The 23,204-nt window shown below is 34.2% G+C and overlaps 1 protein-coding gene across 1 annotated transcript; it reads left to right on the top strand.

The window, feature by feature from the left end:
* The first annotated feature begins 2,340 nt into the window (after window positions 1-2,340).
* On the top strand, window positions 2,341-22,754 carry LOC140045465 (neuronal acetylcholine receptor subunit beta-4-like). The gene is made up of 7 exons (XM_072090382.1): window positions 2,341-2,527; window positions 2,702-2,872; window positions 9,789-9,931; window positions 17,847-17,891; window positions 18,370-18,479; window positions 18,811-19,870; window positions 20,009-22,754. The coding sequence occupies exons 2-7, from the start codon at window positions 2,776-2,778 to the stop codon at window positions 20,258-20,260; spliced, it is 1,707 nt and encodes a 568-aa protein (XP_071946483.1). The 5' UTR covers window positions 2,341-2,527; window positions 2,702-2,775; the 3' UTR covers window positions 20,261-22,754.
* Window positions 22,755-23,204: the final 450 nt, after the last annotated feature.

Below are 23,204 nucleotides of genomic sequence, written 5' to 3'. Positions count from 1 at the left end.
TAAATAACGGTTCTACTGGGGGTAACGGTAGGAATGTTTTAATTAACCGATAGAGACATTTATTAAGGGTACATTAAGTTATCTGTTGTACATGTGTGACAATATCAATAACCATACTAATAATACAAATCATTTATAATTTCTAATTCCTGAATTAAATAATTTCTAACCAACACATTCAGTTTCTAAAGGTGAGTAAACTTAAAGAATTTTTTTTACTAATTTTTTAACAAAATAATATAGCATATTTTGTCAAAAATGAATTGAAAATGGTATTTTAAATGGTATGTAAGTAATTATATTTATTTTATGAAACAAACGTGCGATGTTTGTGTTTAACAGCGAGTAACTAAAATCCACCTAATACGTGGTATCATGCCTAGTGATAAACATCGTGCAGTATCATGTCAACTGACTGGAACCCTTGTCCCACAAGGGCTACTTGGGCCTATAGCATTTCCTATATATGTACAAAAGAACAAACATATCAGCCAAAAACAGCTTATTAAAATATAACATGCTTAAAATCTTTCACTGTCTTTAGGACTTATAATTTATTATTATTGTTTTATAAATTGATTATTAATCAATAATTATATTGATTAACTCGATGAATGTGAATGTGAATGTTGCTAAAGCTTGATTCCCACTAGAACGTAACGCAAGGACGTAAACGCAACGCAAGCGTTTTAACCAATGACAAGCGAAGTTATAGACAGTTAGCAATCACAAGCGAATAAGCCATCGCTTGTGATTGGTCAATTCACTTGCGTTGCGTTAGGTCCTTGTATTGCGTCGCTAGTGGGAACCACGCTTTAGTGATTAATGATGATGAAGTTTTGTGAATTTTGTTCGTGATTTCTAATGAGATGGGTATTTCATCAGATTTACCGTAACTAACATGTCCTAATTAGATTGGTTGTCATTGAAAGACAACGTTGATGATTCGACGACAAAACAAATCAAAATACGTATACAATGTTGATGACCGTCATACCACAATTATGGCAACGAAGGCGTAGTATATACAAAATAAAATGTCTAGAGAATTTATGCCCGGAGTCAGAGACGAAACGTTCGAATGTATGCTTCTACCCTAAGGGTCCCTTTGATCTTTTAGATAACCTTAAAACCCAAAATAATTGGATGAAACAGATAATGATATCAAGTCGATGTTTGTCAACAAAAAATATTTGAAAGTAGTCTCAAAATGTAATCCTGCTGTACTGAATAACTAACAACGTTTACACAACTTGGTATTTGTACGATTTGTATTTGTACGATTTTACAACTCCGCTCCCAAAGACTTGTAATAAGACTTTGTTTATGTAGAGCATCTTGTGTATATGTTTGTCTTGTGAACCTATGAGGGTCCCTTATAATCAGCAATTGCTGGATGGATCACCCTCATTAAATATGGTTTTAAAAAAAATAAAAAAAAAGTGAATTCTTTAACATTTTATAAACTAAATAAATACAACAGGACAATCATTCTGATCAACAGAACACATTACCAAAATTAAAATCAAACTGAAAACAAATTTGGGTTTGCATTGCTTTTCAAATCTTTTTAGGCCATATCTAACATCAATACTTTTTTCTTCACATTAAAAGAACATTTGCATTAAAAATATATATATTGGATCATGAGATTTATTTAATTTTATAATTACACCCACTCAGAGTACTCCCAAATGAATATTTTACCATAATTTCATCCTGTATTAAATAAAGACATACTGCCGGTAACTTATGTTTTCGTTCAATGTATGCGAGGACTAAAATGTGGTTTATGCGAGGACTAAAATGTGGTTTATGCGAGGACTAAAATGTGGTTTATGCGAGGACTAAAATGTGGTTTATGCGAGGATATAATGAATCATTAGACCGTATAAGAACATTTACGAATCTGAGAATTATGAGTGGTTTACCGACATAAGTGTTAATAATAACTCGGCTTCCAATTAAACTTTCTGTTAACGATTCCCTGCTGAAATTCCAAATTTATATCAGAAAGTGTGTGTTATTCACTTCTAAATCCATTCAAATATTTGATTATTTTAAATAGATAATATAACACACATTTGCATAATTTACAAAGCAAAATTCTCAATAGCTAAACGTACGGGTATTTGCCCAGAAAAATATTGTGTTGATTTATGGCTTCAATAAAGACATCCAATCGAACATATATCTTTTTAATCAGATATAATTAAAACAAATTTGATAATTCGTCGTTTATTATACATCGCATACTATCATTATCAAAAGGTAATCCAAGGTTGGCGCATTAGTGTGAGCATGCGCGGAGTAATACCGCCACGGGTTGCGAAGGAACTCAAGTGGAATCGTGTTTTGTATCGCGGTATATGTCTTGCTACGTTGTAAACTAGCAATGATGTTAGCACGAGATACTTTCATATTCTGTACAACTGGATATAGACAAATAATCAACTGTCAAGTCTGCCATGTACTACTTCTTTTCTAGGACGGTTGACTTCTGTTTTACAACCGGATAACTTTTAAGGTATTATTTTATTTTGCTTTGACGAAACAAAGAATGAGAGATATGAAGTATATTATATATAGAGGTGGATGAAGGTTGATAATGTATGCTTGCTAGGAAAATAATTCTAGATTTTAATTGCTGAATTATTTTATGTTAACTATCGGTGATTGATTTTATATTAATATATTACAGAATAAAACAGTGTAGCGTCAACAATCACCTTTTCAATCATCATACTACATGTAAGGCCTCCTGCATTTGACAGCATGCATTCAACCGGTAACCAATCCTCCACTCTTGTAACTTCGCAAATGAAATCTCATATTGTTTTTGTTTTCCTGTTAATCGTCGTCTTCACAACAGGTAAGAACTCGCTATTTGTACTAAATTGTATGCATAATTTATGAATGGTAATATCTAATTTCGTATTCTGTATTGATCAACGGCCGCCGGGTACATATATTATATAACCATGTTTGACGGACAAATACCATTAGCTGCATTTCACAATCAGTGCACTGTTTCTATGATCCATTAATTCTATTCAGCCGGATGACAAACGCCTTGTTGGTCATTAAAATGACTTGCGAGAGACGTATGTCTTTACAGGACAAACGTCTAATCCATTTGGATTCGAATATAAAAACGACGTTTTATAAAATGCTTTCTTGCTGCACATAATGATCTCAGATGTTTTATTTTGTCAACTACTAAATACCAATACATTAGCTGATCGCATGCAAATGGAGTGCCAGAATAAAGTCGTCTACGTCGAATGATTCCCCAATATAAATATCGGCATAGTGCAAACAACATTGTATGTAACGTGATCTCACATTCAGGACGTTTCCTTCCGGTCATCCAGTTATATCAATGGTTATGCGAACATTTAGTTGGTCCTCCATCAATGGTCAGATAGTCGCCCTCTCCTGCACAATGGTCACCATGGCACTCGGTGGTCATCTCGATATCAAGTTATTCCCAAGTCGAGTGGTCAGTCAAATATTGGCCATTCGGTCGAGTGACCCATTGATTATACTAACATACAATGTCAGTGACCATCTACAGAGTAAATCCCAACGATTCGTATTATGAAATCCGGTCACCAACGAACACATGGCTTCATTTTGAGACACTATTTTTGTCGTTGCTGCATCATCAAAATCCATCTACAGAATTTTAGTAACTATCTTAAATCAATTGACCTAATCAAACTGTATGTGACAAAAAATATATGGACATGATGATGTCATCACACCATATTTGGGCGCATCACACTTTTTTTTACTAGTTTAGACAGAGCTTTAAGCATCATCATGACGTCATTATCTGGCGCCTATGTCAAATTCAGCGGCACACTGGGAATGATAATTAAGCTCCATGAATATATTCATTATTATCATCACCTCCACCAATCACTGTTAATCATGTCAGATCAACAATGCCGAAACCCATGCATCGGTCATCATCAGTAAAGGTACATTCACACTTGTTCCGTTTCACGGAACGGAAGACGGCATCGTTTGTTAACTGAATAGTATTTCACACCTGTACCGGCACGGTTCCGGTCGGCGCCGGAAATCAAATCGAACGTCAAAGTTTCGTTTTCACGTGGCTACGTGCATATCGATTGGTGCATAGCCGCGTGGAGAGTCGTGAAAACGAAACATTGATGTTTGATTCGCCGGACCGGAACCGTACCGGAACAGGTGTGAAAGACCCTTAATAAAAAATCCTGAAAATAATTAAACGGCGTCATCTTCCGTGAAACGGAACGGAACAAGTGTGAATGCAGCTTTAGGATATAACCGTACAATCTACTGCATACCGTAAAAATAACATTGCAAAACAATGTAAACTTAACATTCATCATACTATTATGTATATCGTCTTGTTTGTGCGTTCTGCGCATAGTGACGTCATCGACATCGGGTTGCTTAAACTAAACTATTCTAACATGTATACTGTGTGACTTAATGCATTAGTTTTCAACTGTACATTAGGATTTGTGGAATTCGATGTCGGTGTAAAGAAACGCCATATAAACAAACTTACAGATGTATATAAACTATGGCTTGACAACTAGACAGCGAAAGAGAATCATTTCATTTTAAGGTTTTGGAATACTACGTAATCCCCAACGCCGACCAACCGGATTTCTCTTGCCATTTATGATGTGTGCAACTCTTTCTTTACTCTACCTGTCCTTCCATACCCCTTTATGCCCGTTCATGCCCCTTTACAGGATCCTGCCCATTGCCATTATTTTCCTGCAGGTTTATATTTTCATCATTCTGTCAAAGTTCTCAACCTCTGCTACGAATCGCAGTGGTCCGCCGCCTAATGTAGTCGATGGTAATAGTAGGCCTAATGAAAACCTAGTGAAGAAGAATTAACGCGGTAGCAGAAAAATCAATGTCGTTATAAATATGATGATGATACCATTGATCGATGGACATGGTAAGACTGGCGCTGACGACGACGACGACGCTGCTCGTATTCCAGTGTTTATTATAATATCAGAATCAGCATTCAACAGCTGTCTACATAAACACGATATATTAAAATGCAGGTTTAAATACAAGTATCTGGTGAATAAACCGTGTCGAGCTGATAAACCGCGCGAAAGATTGGCGCGCTTTTTCTAGAGTATGACGGAATCAATTACAGGCCATCTTCTAAAAATAATGGTACTAAGTTAAGATTGATTGCGTTATAATTATCACTTTTTTTATGAAGGAGGTCATTAATTTTAAAATCATTTAGAATGGTAAAAAGGAAAAGAAAACAATATATTTTGGTTTACAGTGACAGCTGGATATTCGAGTCGAGTTCTAGATATTTCTATTTTCTTTGAAAAGAAAGTGAAGAAAAAACTTACTGCTTGGAAAAAAAATGTGAATTATTATTATTGACACTAAATAAGGTTTAAAATAACTACAAATTTTGATGTTATTAGAAAAAAATGTCCCTAAAACACACATGTCAATATGCTTCCTAGGCACACGCTAAATATTCATGAATAGCATAACTACACACACACAAATAAATGGCCATGTGTCACAATATCAATGAAGCAATGCTTTCAATTTATGATACAGAACCAATATTTACAGAGCCCAATTTAACCTAACATGTGATAACTCTGTTACTGATCAGTCATTCAATTTATTCAATCTTTGGTCCATAGAAAGTATAACATTACGTATAAATTAAGAACAAAATAAATTGTACTGACTAATTACTACAAGTAAAAACGTTTGTCTTTAAAGGTTAGAATGTAAATCAATTTATTATAAAATTTAGACGACATCTGAATAAAGATAAATGAGTTAGAAATACAATTCTGATGGATTTGACAAACGCGTTTGCGTTGCGCGCATATTACGTAAACGCAAAATGCGTTAGCATCTTCTCACATTAATATTTGTAACAATATTCCAAGGAAAAAATAATGTATATATATACGACTTATATTACTGATATTATAGATATATATAAACTTTAATCGATATTTTGTTGGAGACTTTATCGATTGCCATAGATCATATTGGCATCTAAAATCGACCATGTCACGTTTGAGTTGTACAATCCGGCAAATATAACACAATTCATGCACTATCATTAACAAACAAAAAAACAAGTTCATTCTGAAAAGATTTATGCTAAATGGAGTCAATTAAAGTTGCAATTAAGACTGCAGCTCGTAAATTGTAATTACTTATTTCGAGTTGTTAGCCATATCAATAATGACTGTAATTTACAGCAACTGCTCTTGATTCAGACAATAACCGTACAGAATTATGGGTAATTTAATGAAATAGCTTTATTATTTGTATATACCGTAACATATTCCATCTAAAGCTCTGTCTCCACTATCAAACTAGTTTGATCAAAATATGGTAGTGATGTGCCCAAATATGGTAGTGATATGTTCAAATATGGTAGTGATATGACATCATCATGTCCATATATGGGCACATCAAATGCATTTGTGTCACATAAAGTTTGATAGTGTAGACAGGGCTTTAGGTTAACTGACTTGGACTGTTATGTATATGTATATATTTTTTTTTCCATTTAGGACAACGCATGCGCGCCTATATTTAAAAGCGATTCGATGCCAGTGCCCCTGTGTATGTTTATCAATTACGCGCATGTCGACATCAACGCATGCGCATTTTAGTACGGTTCCGATAGTCATTTATGTTTTGCTGCGAGTATATTATTTGCATTTACCTGTTGTACTACTTTTATTTATATACTGTTTATGATGTTTTAAATTGTTGGTTTAAAAAAAAGAATATTGTCATAACGCAGCACGTACTGTTCACACGACGAAATGATTCTCGCACACGATGTGAACTTAGCTCCACGTTGTTGAAGGGCGCGAAGGGGGCACTTAAACTGATTTAGGAACTGGGGAGATATCGGTAGGATTCCGATAATCGGTTCACCGCGCGTGTCTAAGTGCTGCAGAAATCATTTAACACCACACCGATTACACACAATCTAACCTTAGTGGCACTCGAATATACTATTTTGAAACTGTTCATCTTTTTACCACCGCCGACAGTCGGAGTAATAGTCAATTACACATTTAATTAAATCCCACGCGGTGCCGTTGTGCAAGCCCTGGGCCTGACATACCGAGAATCTCTCAATTTCATCAATTAGATCGCCTGCAGATTAAGCGCGCAATTTTACCTGTAAAACAGACGACAGTACCTTGTCATCGCGAATTAGGTTGCGCGCAAGACTACACGTCGTGTGGACAGGTGTTTATTAAGTCGTGTCATATTCGGAGCTGGTAAATAGTAGGAGTGCAATAACGTTAGGGGCAACGACATTGTGCATCAGTGTTACACCTGGTGCAAAATGCATCGGCATCGTATTTGTTGAGAGTTTACTCGGGTTTCACTCACAATCGATGCGTTGCCATTCTATAATGGTTGCGGTTTGGAATCACGTTATAATTGTCAGCATGTTGATGTAATTTTAGATATTACGTATTGAGTATTATACAAGTTTTATCGAAATTTATAATTGCAATATTGATCTTTTAATTAAACTGAAACATTAACAACTTTGTCGCCATGTTTTAGGATACATGTTGGCCTCCCATACTTCCAATGTATTCAAAATTATCAACAAAATGGAGAAGAGATAAAAAATATGCATTATAGCCTACATCGAAATCACAGTCACAGATAAAAACATAATAACAAATAAATGTTTACACAATGTGTTACCTAATGATGATATCCAACATACAATTATATTTTTGCTAGCCTAATTGTTTACTTGTTGTTTTTAAGATTACAAGAGGTTGAATTCGAAATGTGTTTTGTCTACACTAACAAACTTTATGTGAAAAAATATGATGTGCCCATATATGGACATGATGATGTCATATCACTACCATATTTAGGCATATCACTACCATATTTAGGCATATCACTACTATATTTAGGCACATTACAATTTGTTTGTCAAACTTATTTGATAGCGTAGACAGAGCTTAAGAACGTTATGAAATATTTTAGTAAGAGTACACCAATTCTTAATATCAAACTTTGTATAATATATCAGACATACATAAATAATATCACAATCATTACAAGTATATTCATTCATCCATATTTATAATACAATTTATAATACATTACCAACGTTATATTTATAATATTATGTATGTATGTTAATGTAAGAATTGTTTTTATTATCGTATTTTGGTCGCGTTTATAAATAAAAATAGACTATTTTGCAATATGGAGGCGTGTTGGCTCCAATATTATGAACATATACATTTTTATGAGGGATGATTAACCCTAAATCCATTTGGATTCTTCAAGAGAGCCACGAGCTTAATCTTTGAACAAAGATTTGTCTAAGTATATAATGTGTTAATTGCCCATTAGTATTGTGATAAGTATACGTTTTCTCACCAGATAGATATTACACACACAAATCGTTTGAGGGATCTTCTATTAAACGTGAACTTCTCATCGCACCAACACAAAGCATTAACTATCTTGCGTTCCGATAGCTTCCGTAACTACGCCAACTTATTACATCAGTATTTTTAAATCAGAAAAGACATATGTCAAGTTACTTTCTTCGCAATGTTCTAGTTTAATATTATGATGATTGCATTCATTCTTTTCATTTCATTTCAAGACAATTTATTAGTTTCAATAATGACAAAAATAACAATAATGTATTGCCCTTCCTTTATTCAAATAAATAGTTTTTTTCTTTTACATTACAAATTGACAGCTATGCATGGTGAATACTATCTTCAGGACATAAATAGGCCTGTTGGTTTTTTAGATTTTGTCTTGATGCTTTTTTGTATATCATCAACTTTATGCGCATGCGTTTTGCTTATTGCAGTAATTGTGATTTGATATCAATTTCACATTTCGAAGACAAACACACCAAGTAAATGGGTTGAGATTCTTGAATTACACGTCGATTCATCACAAAATATGAAACATTAGATATAACAATGCTAATTATGCCACCTTGTTCTTATTTTCAATAAAATGACATTTTGCTTTCAGTTTGCTTTCTTTTTAAAAAGTTCTGATTTTACATTTACTTATTATTACGTAACACATAATATATATTTCAAATTACTGTATGCCATGTCTCCATGTTTGGTTATAATATATATATATATATATATATATATATATATATATATATATATATATATATATATATATATAGCTGCACTGACGAGATCTAATAAGATCGAAACAGTACTGTCTGCAGATTGGATATATATATATAAACTTTTCTGGCTGTTTTACTTCTCGTTTTGATTTAGCTTTTCGCTTTTATTTTGTATCTCCATTGAGATCCAGCCACTGATACCCACAGCATTGTCATTTTTTCAGTAATTTGCCTTTGGATTTATATATATATATATATATATATATATATATATATATATATACTGATGAAGGGCTAGTGTTGCCCGAAAGCTCTGCTAACTTTTCTGGCTGTTTACTTTATCGTTTTGATTTAGCTTTTCGCTTTTTATTTTTGTATCTCCATTGAGATCCAGCCACTGATACCCACAGCATTGTCATTTTTTTCAGTAATTTGCCTTTGGATTTATATATATATATATATATATATAAACTTCCCAAACGCTGTAAATCTATATTATTATATTATAATGAGTACATAGTTTGGTTATATATTCACTATCTATGAGCAGAAATAATAAATGTTGGTATAATTTATGTTTTCCTTTTCTTGTTTATAGATACTTCGTTAGGATCGTTGGATGAGGAAAAACTGCACAATCATCTTCTATCTCGTTATGTCAAGTTCGTCCGACCAGCACAGAACTTCTCACAGCCAATTGTTGTACACGTTGGGATGTCTGTGTCGCAGATCATCGACGTGGTAAGACTTAATTTAAAACTTGGTTACCTCTTACGCAAGTTTACGCAAGTAGTACGCGTAACGCAAGTAATTTGACCAATCACAAGTACCAATCCAGTATACTTGCACGTTTTGTTTGCGTTTGTTGCGCAGAAAGTGATGAGATATATAATAGTCAATAGGTAGATAAAATCTAATAATGGCCAATTACTGCCAACATTTCCATATTATTTCGTAAAAAGGTAAAGTTTTAACAAGATGAGAATCCAGAACAAATAAGATAAATCGTGATGTTACAGACAGCGAAATGGAAAAGGGGTAAATGTGAAAGAGGCCGAGGAGGAAAGGATGAAGAATAAGATGAGGGAAGAATTACAGAAGATAATAATTTACTAAAATATTTAAAGTAGAAACTTATCAAATCATTTCACATTGGCTTTACATTGAAATCTTCATTTTAAGCAGAATCAGAAACGTAGCAAAAATACCTCTTATGTCTTATTGGAAAGAATGTAGTGAAAACTAACTACCCACTTAAGAACACGTCTTAAATTCCATATTATCAGAAGAAGTTTACTAGAGAACGAGCACATTACACATTTTGTATCTTGTATGTATTACCGACTAGTTTAAGTAATTCAGCGCAAAAATATGAGAGTTTTTGATTTGTTACCGACCTCGTTTACATTAATAAGCCACTATTAAAATAAATGGGACGCCATATTTTACAAATCATAAATTCTGGTGTTTAATAGTTCAAGGAAACCGTACTTGTGTACCCATACTAGAGAATTGTTATTGCTTCTTTACATAATTCATTTTATTTTTAGATTTCAAGCGCATTTGTGTACATCTTTAAACGCGTTGCGTGTATCCTTAAACGCGTTGCGTGTATCCTTAAACACGTTGTGGGCATCCTTAAAAGCATTTATGTCCATGTATTGTTTTTTTTTTAATATTTTTCTTGAACATGCCTTTTTAATGTCACATCACAAAAATTGGAATCGAACAAAATGATTTACCTCAAGAAACTGTAATTTAAAGTAAAAAATAGTCAAATTGAAAGTCAATGGGTTTTGTAAGTGAAAATATTATTGTTTTATTATTTTTTTCTACGGAAGTGATTAATTTTAATAAAACTACAAAATGGCCACATCTTTAAGTACATAGGATTAATCCTTGTAACGACCAAACTTTCTAGTTACGTGTGGTCTTGGACATCTCAGTTACACATTGGAATATAATGGATTTTATTTTATTAAGACAATCAATACATAGATGTTAACCTATTTCATCAGCTGCTGTAAAACAAGATAAACTAACACAACAGGCCAACATATTTTGAAATGTTGAAGGTCACTAATATTTAAAGAAAAGGGCAAATATGCTTAAAACAAATAATAACGACATTTAACTCTGTAGTTGTTTGAAAGCAATGTTAATTCGTCGGTATAATAGCCTCGATCATAAGTCAATGAAACTTTCTGTCGGATTGTGGGGTACGCACCCCCTACCCCTTCCTTTCCCCACACTTTTGAAAATCAATTCTTCGATTCTCATGGCGGAGTAAAACTAATTATATGCACTCCAACTGTAGTTGTTTGAAAGCAATGTTAATTTGTCGGTATAAATGCCTCGATCGTAGGTAATGAAGTGTCTATCGGATCGTGTGGGGGAGGGGTACGCACCCTTCACCCTTCCCCTCCTTCCCCTCGTGTGGGGGAGGGGGTACTCACCCTTCCCCTCCTTCCCCCTTTGTAAAACAGTTCTTCGATTCTCATGAGTAAAACTAACCGACAAACTAACCAACTCCTCCGTGTAATCGCATGAATATCTTCTAAAATAATAATATTGCTTATCAACCTAGATTATCTTTAAGAGTTAGGGTGGGATCTTTTCTTTTACAATTTTGTTTTCATCATTTCAATTTACCAATATTGTTTGTACTTTCAATTAAGCCTAACTCACGATTAGATGTTTGTATGTACCCTCACAGATTTCCCTCTGTCAGCTAATATGAGTATTATTCGTTATACTACAGCAATGTGTATGCTAAATTAACCCCCTACCCTAACAGGACGAAAGTACTCTAACCCCTACTTAATAATGATCATGACCATCCGGGTTTAATTCAACACCTGACTCTCTGACGTTGCACGCAAAAATGTGGCACGTTACGACCTTCTTATCAGGCCTACTTATTGTGATGATGATGACGACACGGATGAAGATTGTGATGATGATGATGATGATGATGATGATGATGATGAGGATAATGATGATGAGATGATGATGATGATGAGAGATGATGGTGATTGTGATGATGATGAGGAGGAGGATAATGATGATGAGATGATGATGACAGGGATGATGAAAATGATGAGGATGATTGTGGATTGTGATGATGATGATGAGGAGGAGGAGGAGGAGGATAATGATGATGAGATGATGATGATGATGAGAGATGATATAATGATAATAATGGAATAATGTACTTTTGTATATTGTCATACAAGTGATACAATCGTTGTAGTTTATGTTGGAATATTTTTGCTACAGAAACTTATAATGATCCTTGCTTCAGCGACAAAATCATGTAGATGTAGATGTTACTGTTATGCGTCCTAAATACCACAGCGTCGTCATCGATAATAAAAACGTATTTACGAGTTATTTTGTTATACCGTCTTATAACGGATGATTGATCACGAACGCCTTATCGGCATAAACGACGTAATTGCCTTCGATAATTACGTACCCGTTACAGCAGACACGCTGACGTCTATAAAATACGTTGTGATTTTTTATTTTAGTTTTATATAGTAAAAGCTGGCTTGCACATAATAAGTAGTAAAACTGTGTGTAATGTGTGCTGTGTCACGGTGTATACGATGCATTGCTTGACGTACGTTGATATTTGAGCTGTGTAATTTATTGCCTTTGATAAATCTATTGATAATTTCACTAGGTCGACAAATATTCCTGAAGCATGTTTAAATGAAACGAATGAAGAAAAAGGTAAATCAACTAAAATAAAAGCTGAATATATTACCTTTTGATTTAACTCTTATTATATTATTTTGTATAATCGTTTTTTAACCTTATTATTTAAGTGAAGTCATATATGGTAATATGAGAAGATTAATATCTTTTGTGAAATTGATTATCAATTAATTAACATTTATTTATTCCCATCACAATAATAGTAATAAAAATCATACGTACTGAAACACAAACACAGGAAAAATCGCACTGTTCATAAAAAAAATGTCATTTTTTCTATTTTCCAAATAAAAACCTTTTTTTTTTAATGGAGAATTTTGGTTTTACAATAGGTATAACAACCACAAGATTATGAGCGATAATTCACAACTGTTCTTATAAATTTTGTGTTTGTTACAAACAAAAATCTTTGGTATATATTTATATTTAAACAATCCCAGAAAACAAACATGTTGTATGCATCTAAAATTATTTTTTCTAAACTAAAAATAAATTTACTGAAATGAGGACAAGACATAAAACCTAGGCTTAGGTATTTCTTAATCTCAGTTGATGGTGTTAGTAGGTACTTGCTGAGTACATTAGAGACTACGGTGATTTACATGTATAGATATTATACGACGATCATTAGCTTATAACTATCGCAATACGGACTTAATTTCTTTTGGCCTCTCTATTTCCACTGCTTTATTATTAGTCACGTTTTCATACGGATAGACATTATGAAAATTTAAGTATGTTGAGCTCACATCACATTTAAGTGATACGTAAATATTTTAAGCTTAATTTTATATTTGTAATTGCGATCTGTGGGCAAATTTTACCTTCTGTCATATTTACAGCGAAACGCGCGTTCAAAAACCGATGAAAGTGTTACTATACGGCTTCATGCGCGTGTTCAAAAACTTATAAAAGTTTTACAGCAAATGCGCGTGTTCAAAAACTGATACAAGTTTTACAGCACACGCACGTGTTCAAAAAATGATACAAGTTTTACAGCACACGCGCGTGTTAAAAAATTGATACAAGTTTTACAGCACACGCGCGTGTTCAAAAATCGACTGAATTTTTCTATCTGATTTTTTTCTATATCTAGTAATTAAAGTTATCTTGATAATATTCATAAATCTTTCTACTAAAGCTCATGACTTAGATGTCATTCAACCGGGAAACGCCTCCAAGTCGACAATCTAACATGTATTTTTCAATCCTGAAAAAAAACCAGAATTACGATTCGAACATCAACAGGATGTACCTTGGATGTTATTAGGACAAAATCATACAGTTCTTTAGCCAAATAGGGCAAAATATGAATTACACACTTAGATTTAATGAGTCACTGTTGTTATAATATCAGATATCACATATTGCTGTATAAGAGTTAACAGCCTTTCGTGTAATTGTAATTATGAACGCGACTAACTCATTCAATTGTCCCCTTCAGGTACGCAATGATATCCTTGATTTCACCCCGGGGGTGACAATTTTCCGCATGACCAAATCGATAACATCTCGCTATTATGTTTAACATAGCTGAACTTTACGGCACAAGCACGTATAGGGCTTATAGATTAGTGGAAAGCATTTAATTTTATTTAATTACATAATTAGAAAATCGAGGAGGATAGAAAAAGACGATAATTATGAGGTCAGATTCACTTGTTTCATTAATCTAGGAGGCAAAATCTTATTAGCAAAAATTTGTTGTGGCTAGAATGAGTTAACTACTCGGCTAATTATTATCAAGGCACCTGCTTCATTTGCATTACTTTATGCCTAAATTTCGTCATGTTTTGTGCGTCCTATCTATGTCGAATTTTATTTGTACTAACATGATTAAGCTAATAATATAATGTATAGTTGACCATCACAGCAAGTCCAATTATAATTTAATGCTTAGAATTCGTTGCAAATTCTTTGCATCGATATTATAATATCAAATTGCTCACAGGGACCATCTTTGTGAATGTGTGACCTCATAAGTACAAATTTGGGGGAAAGTAAATTAGTATGATATAGCAGAAAACACACAAATTACGTGCGTACCATTCTTCATCTTTTTTACCGCGCATGTCATATTGAGATTGCCGATGACGTCACGACCACAAGGTTAGTTCAAAATGCAACATTAAGGAGTACTTTGAAACATTATCGACGATGTTAATAGTATTGTATGCATAAACATCGAATAGGCTGTTTTGATTGCGGAATAACTCTTCATAACCACCTACTCTACACTAGATAATGCTATTACTTCAAACATGGAGGTATACCTCAATGCTTCAATCTAAAAAATACTGCGGAAGAAGCGACAAATCATTTCCACATGCCCTTCAGCATTTTATATTCCCAAAGTTCCTCGCTTTCATAGCCCAATAAGGCGTGTTATAGAAAACAAATATTTGTAAACTTTAAAATTGTAATTTTTTGTCATGCTTGTCTAGTTTTGCCGTATTTCAAAAAATCTGTTTATTTAGAATAGCATTACATTCTATCTCATCGACTCATTCGTCACCCGCATCTTCAATCGACTGTATCGTGTTCAGGTCCTAATAGTTTTAAGCTTAACATAATATTATATGTATTGTTACTTTATAGAAAGATTATCTGGAATAAATGCCTGTTTATAGCCTGTAAGAAGATGACGATATATATGTTATCATTAATATCATCATGTGAACGTTTCTATTGATTTCAATAATTAAACAAAAGATCTTTCAAAAAGGAACTACATAGCATGTCTATTAAAAGCCAGTAACGATCAAAGCTATTGTTATAACATGAACTTATAGACATTATGAGCGTACGTTGTGTACTCAGCTTAACCAATATGAAAGTATCGTTGATCTAACCTTGCTTAGTATTACAGCTAGGCCTACCCATGCCTCATTAAGGAAACCTTAATAAAGATAACCTTTAGAATGTTAGGCTACTCTTGTGTCAAGCCGCGGCCACTAAAGCGAATTATTCGCGCGAATCAAAAGCGTACATTTTCATCTTTTCGCGATGCGGCGGAAAATCAATGCGCAACCATGAGTCAGAAGCCACGTGACATAAATTATGCATATTTCAAGCATCTAAACTAAATAACCGTACTACAAATTCTGAAATGTTTCAAATGTTGTAAACCAGATGAAGATTGGATGTGTATATTTCTCTCGCTATTATAATCTGGTTCAACTTTAAAACGACAAAAAATCAAATGTCTGACGCCTTTAAATCATACTTCTGAGAAAGAATTAATATTTATTTATTACATCCATCCAGTCCATCGTGATCTTCGCTTCCAATACATAATACTGACTGACACATGATATTTATGATTATCAACAAAATAATGAATTGGTTTCATCATTTAGTTTATCCCACTCATCAATCAATTCATCCACATCAAATTCCTCGTCTTTTGTTTTATACTTTTTCCAGCTGTCTCATCAGTCATTTTACCAGGTTTTCCTGGGGGGCAATGTCGTGTCTTTTATCGCCTACATCATCTCCTTTACTTTGATTTACAACCTAGCGGCACGCTTCACTTAAATACCTGAGGCAGACGAAACGGCACGCGCCCGCTCGAGTTGTAACGTTGATAATTCACCCGAGGCTGACGACAACACGGCACGCGCCCGCTCGAGTCGCTCGAGTTGTAACGTTGCAATTCACCTGAGGCAGACGACACGGCACGCGCCCGCTTTAATTTTGTTAGCATTGTACTTTACCGAGGAGGAATTCTTTTACTTTTTTTATTGCCATAGGCTTCAAGTGTGAACAAGCAATCTTGTAATCTCTGTCTTGTTGACAGGTACTCACATACGGATGCCATGCACTTTACTATGCCCTTAAATATCTGCATGGTATGCTGCAATAGCCATGTTTGGAAATGATCTATTCGCTGCTTTTGATTTTTATCTTTAGCACTTAAATTAAAGACGTGCGTTGAATACATACTAGATTTGTAAGCGTGTTCATTTGCTTATTGTCAATTACAATATTAGAACCTGTAATTAACATCATTATTGTTAGGACAAGCATCAAAACTTCAAAAATACAAATGGAGTATCTACGGTATACGGATTGTACGGACTTTATTTCTAAAAATTGAAACGTACCCCTACTGTGATTAATTCTGTTTGTTTTTATATAAAAATCTCATACTCAATTTGTTGTTATACAGATTGTTAAACACGATTATGGCTTATATAACCCGATACGAGCATTGCAAACACGAATTTGAATTTTTTGAATTTGTTATTTGTTTATACTGGTATAACCTCGTCAGTTAAAGACTGGTCTTCCAGAGGGTCCAGTTATGATCATTGGCTATGTGTGTACTAGTACACCAGGGTAGCCCCCTACTTGTCTCGAAAGATGTACTAGGTTCTTTCAATTGCACACTAGAGCTAGATATGTACACATTGTTGACGTAGGCCTCCCCTCCTCTACTAGTGGAACCATTACGTACACATTACTCTTTAAACTCAAAATGTTAAGCAAACAAAGAGCCATTAATAGCCTGGTTTATTTTGGGCTCGGTCCAAAAATTGTGGTAGATGGATCGATCGAGCCGTATGCGAAAATTGATAATGACGTCATCAAAAGAACCACATCACTGTATATACAGTGTATATATATATATATATATATAAATATGAACTGAATGACAAGAGATACAGCATTTAAACATGTTTATTCATAAAAAGGGCGCTATATAAATGTGGTATTATTATTAAGAGATAAATAAATCAAGTTACCGGAAGGTAATAATAAATTACGTCACATGTGATTTAGGCTACATGATTTAGATTTTGACAAATGTGATAACAACAAGACTCGTGTATTCGTTATGAGATTGATTTATGTGTTTTGCAAATACATCTGAATTGAGAGGGACATGTCACAAATCATGATTCTGTTTTGCTTCTTTTTTTTTAATTAGGACGAACGAAATCAAGTCATGACAACTAGCTTATGGGTGAAGCAGGTACGTATAGAGGGCGCAAATTACAATATAGTTATACTACCGTAGCCGTCGAGAAAAACATGTACACTACAATATTATTCCAGACAACTCCCAGTCCACTCAGCTGTACATAAGTACCTAACTAGGTAGGATAAGGCGGCGTGGAAAGGAATTGACTACCCTACCACATTATGCAGAGGCTTTAGTGCAGTAATCTCCCAACAGCTCATTCCCATACGTTCAGAATTGAACACGTGACCTTTACTTTTTTTCTTAAAATACTATACCATATATGTTTTTGTTTGATCAATGCTTTTTTACGTAGATTTATCAAATTTTATGTTCTTTTCTCGTTGTTATCATAATTAAATGAATTCTTGATCGAATACTATAAACCTATGAACATTTCAATGAGTTATCAATGTGCACGTCTTGCACTATACTCGTATTTTCTTGAAAGCTAATCTTATTCTAATAAGTCACTGGTTCTCTTCATCAGACTTGGGTTGACTATCGACTGACGTGGAAACCAGAGGATTATGGGAACCTAACTATAATCCACGTCCCGGTCAGTGACCTTTGGAAGCCAGATCTTGTACTGTATAATAAGTAAGTAGGGCCTACTGTGTAACTGAAGAATTATGTCTTAAGCTTGCCGCTGGAACGCAAGCGAGTTGACCAAAAGACTTGACTATTCGAATAATCCATGGCTTGAGATTGGTAAAATCACTTTGAGTTGCGTCCTTGTGTGCTTCACAAATCACGACGCGATGAAATGGACTGCCACAACTCACTTGCGATGCGTCTACTATGTTTTTGCGTTGCGTCCAAATGGAAACAACCAAACTTTAGAAAACTCCGATGTTATGGGAAGGGTTTTCTTTCAAACATAAATTATATATACATTTATTTACAAATATATACTCTATCTTTTCCACAGTGCAAATGGTCCCTATGACGTCATACAACTTACGAAGGCAAATGTGTTCTACAACGGCACGGTATCGTGGCAACCACCGGCAGTCTTCAAGAGCGCTTGTGACATTGAAGTCACCTACTTCCCATTCGATGAGCAGACATGTAAAATGAAATTCGGATCGTGGACCCACGACTATAGTCTGATAGACTTGGAGGCAATGCAGAAACAGATAGACCAAGGGCAGTACTGGCCTAACGCCGAATGGGACATCGTTGAAACACCTATCCAAAAGCATACTATCAAATACGAATGTTGCGAGGAAATTTACGTCGATTTGACGTTTGTATTTGTCTTACATCGTAAGCCATTATTTTACGTTGTAACAATGGTAGTACCTTGCTTACTCATTACAACGTTAACGATATTTATTTTTTACGTCCCACCAAACAGCGGTGAAAAGGTTACGTTGTGTACGTCGATTCTTCTAGCCGTCATTGTGTTCTTGTTACTGATAGCCGAACTAATACCGTCAACTGCTCAAAATGTTCCTCTTATTGTGAAATACTTATTGTTCACCATGGCAATGGTTGGATTTTCAACTTTTATAACTGTGATAATTATCAATGTCTTCCATCGTGCGGGTTCGACGCACACTATGCCTGCTTGGGTGCGCTTACTCTTCCTTGATTTTTTCCCGCGTATTTTACACATGAAGCGATCGCATGATGACGATCAGACGGATCGAAAAGACGATAATGTGTACTCCAGTACAGACTGTCTGATAAACAAACCGCCTCTTGAGACGAGGGAGTCGACAAGATCTGAACAGAAGTACTTCTTTGGTATTCTGAGATCAGGCTATGATGCACTGTGTTGCAAAACGGAAACTCAACGAGGTCAGTACGAGATGGGTGATATGGAAATGACAATTCGTGACGAGGAAGTCGTCACCGGACGAGATGGTCATGGAAACAACGATAGATCTAAAAATACACCATCTCGAAATAATTATTCGAAATCAACAATTGACAATATTGATTTTATTGTTAATCATTTCAAAGAAGAAGATGATGATACCAAGGTACACTGTGTAATCGATAACAATAACAATAATAATAATAATAATAATCGATAATCGATAACAATACTAAAAACCATCAATGAAATAATATATTATCTAGCAACATTAATGTTTTTGTTTTATTTTTATTTCGCTCAGGTCAAATCAGATTGGCAGTTTGTATCTATGGTCATCGATCGTATTCTAATGTTAATATATACGTTAGCAGTTTTAATTGGTTCAGCCGCCATACTCTTGTCATCTCCACTACTGTGGGAAGGACGAAACGTACACCGTTATCCTAACGTAGAAAGTATGAAGTCCATCGACTTGACTCACTTGTACCCTTTGCCACCAACTGCACCTCCTACTACTACTTCTTCTTCAGTTGAAAATGTCACATATGTTTAACTAGGTATATACATATGGGTAACCAGAGTTACCGAGTTATTTCCAAACAGTCAGTTCCTGATGGAGTTGAGCTATATACAGTTTTGGAAAGTCATTAACTGATTACAGAAGAAATGGAAAGCCAAACAGAATTAATTAATTCTCTTTGGACAAACTCGATAGTTTTCAGGCGCGTGTGACTTTAGAGGTATTGTAAAGTCATTGTTAGTTGTGAAAATAATAATGATTTAGATTTATCAACACAAAAAAAATCGCATACTACTTCCCTTCCAATCGAGAGCAATGCTGATGATAGCCGATGGAAGAAGTCAACGTTGACAGCAGCGTTTGCTCACACAAGTTCTAAAGTCACTCAAAAGCAGGGTTGAGCTTCAAAAGTTGATTTAATTAAACTATACCACAGAAAGAAAACTGTTAGTTTGAATTGAAAATACAAAGGTGGATTTGGGTTGCGCTAGAGTAGGCTACACTCCGACTTGGAGTTGCGTAAAGTTGACCAATCGACGTTTTAGAATTAGTACGATACGAAAGTTATCGGTGTAAAGCAAAATTAAAGGCTGTTTTTTTGTTAACATAATCAATGCTGATATTTTATATTTACTGAAATAGTTCTTTGCGGCATTATTAACTAATTTAGATTTTAGTTCCTTGTAACCGTTGAGCGGTGCAAAGTGTTGTAATTTGTAATTATACAATATATATTTGTGGTTAAGTAGGAGGCCTATCGATGACATTTTCCTACAGGAACGATTTTAAAATATCCGATTGTCTAAACCGTATAACAGGAAAATTGAAAACCTGCCAGAATGAACCAGACATCTATTTTAATTTTGAAAAGATCAAATTCTACTTACGAAAATAATCGAATGTAATAATGACTTACTTAATATTCACAGCCTTTATAATCAAAATATAATGTTTATAACGGGTGGGTAATTAAATAAATTAATATTTTTTTGATCTTTTTGAGAGGAAGAGGATTAGTGGGATTTACCAGTGAATGGAATATGAAAATTCAAAACGTTTATTTGAATTCAAATAATTACGAAATTACAAAGGACACGAGATAAAAAGGTCTAACTTTATCATAGTTTATTTTATTTGTCCAAAAGGAAATTCATGTTGACGTACAATTGCTCAAAATCATGAGTTGAAGGTTAGTAAAATAGAAAAAGACAATAATATTTGAAAAATACAACAGAGCTACAATGAAATTAACTTAGTTGATTAAAAAGCCTGATTGATTGATTGATTGATTTTATTCGATATTCATAAAAATAGTTAAAATATACAATGTACATATTAAAAAAGAATACCAGGATAACCCATTAAGTCGACAAATAAAAAGAAAACTTATTTCCAATGGGGTCCAATCCGTATTAACTGAAAAAGTGAGTGGTTGGGGGTAGTACAATAGTTAAGTTGGACGCAGTAAAAATGGAAAAACAAGAGAATACATATAAAACAAGATAATACCAAAAACAATATTATAAAATAACTTAATTAAACTGATATTCCAGGCTCTTCAAGCTGTTGATTGAATGTGGAATTGAACAAAAGAATTCAGAAAGCGTTTTGTTCGAGCAGTCCTCAATCGCCTTCTATAGATCTTTATGAATCATAAATGGATATTAGCCAACTTCTGATAGGAACATTGTTTTCGGTAGGTGAGGGACGCAAGACACAAGGGTCCAAAGACCGCTTACATGTGAACATTGTTTTCGGTAGGTGAGGGACGCGAGACACAAGGGTCCAAAGACCGCTTACATATTTGTGAACATTGTTTTCGGTAGGTGAGGGACGCGAGACACAAGGGTCCAAAGACCGCTAATATATTTGTTTGCGTTGCGACATGATGGGTTGTCCATATTAACATTATTTAATACGCCCAATTTAGATTAATAGGTTAATGCTTTAACAACATTATTTTTCTGGGTTAAATAAATATTCCCTTGTCTTTCCTATTTATTAATTAAGTAACAGAGTTTTTATAAACAACAGTATAATATTAATATGTATGCTCTTGTAAGTTGTATTCTCTTTTTCTACACCCTCATTATTTTAGCGTTAGGTGCAAGGCAATAGCTAATAGGGATCAACGTAACAAAATAAAATGCTTTTCTTATTAAGTTTTAGTCTGTATTATTTTATTATTGAGAGACTTCAACAAAAAGGAGTTAACTGACTTCGAATGTTGATTGTTAAACCAATTTAACAGACATGAGTCGTGTATGAACAACCCAATTACATAATTAGCACGCTTTATCATCGGAATATAATAAACCAAACAAAATATACGAGTATTTAGGAATGCATTAGTAGAAATGATAAATGAAAATGGGCAGTAAATGTACTCTAAATAAAATAAACGAATATTAAATCTTAATTTTGTTGTTAAATGTGTCTTTAGTTATGTCATGAGAAATAAATGCATGTTAAAAGCTTTTTGCAATGATACGTCTCCTAAACATCGACGCGAATGAATGCCATAATGCATTTTGTTTGGAGGGGTACTTCAAAAGTATTACCATTCCATACGGGTAATCGATTAGTTGGCGTACCATATTTATCAATAATCGTTCAAGAATCATAGTGTACATTACCTCACAGACAGCTCTTTACCTTTATTTACTTTTCCTGCTCATATTTCGTTTTGGGAGCTACTGAACTATACGAAGTTTTAGTATTATTCTTTAAAACGACCTTTGTATTATCATCTATTGTTGGGTGTTGCTATGTATACAAACAGACTGCTGACTCCCCTAAACGGAGGGAACGAACTTGAATAGACTCTGGAACCAGCAGCGCATTGTTATTTTATAAATCGTGTCTATTAAATGTAGCTGAAATGTATGGAAATCTTTGTTTCTGGAAAACAGCGAGATAATGATGTGTTATTGCTACTTTTAATCCTGCTAATCTGTGCCAATGAGCAGAAGAACAA

The sequence above is a fragment of the Antedon mediterranea genome, chromosome 3 (genome assembly GCF_964355755.1).
Source record: "Antedon mediterranea chromosome 3, ecAntMedi1.1, whole genome shotgun sequence".
Taxonomy (NCBI): Eukaryota; Metazoa; Echinodermata; class Crinoidea; order Comatulida; family Antedonidae; genus Antedon; species Antedon mediterranea.
This window is presented reverse-complemented; position numbering and strand designations above follow the sequence as displayed.

What these genes read in the sequence shown, in the direction of transcription:
- LOC140045465 (XM_072090382.1), top strand. Translation starts at nt 2,776, where the DNA reads ATGCATTCAACCGGTAACCAATCCTCCACTCTTGTAACTTCGCAAATG. An exon ending in CTAGCTTATGGGTGAAGCAG is followed by an intron (nt 17,892 to 18,369) that starts GTACGTATAGAG and finishes TCTCTTCATCAG; the next exon opens with ACTTGGGTTGACTATCGACT. An exon ending in AAGAAGATGATGATACCAAG is followed by an intron (nt 19,871 to 20,008) that starts GTACACTGTGTA and finishes TATTTCGCTCAG; the next exon opens with GTCAAATCAGATTGGCAGTT.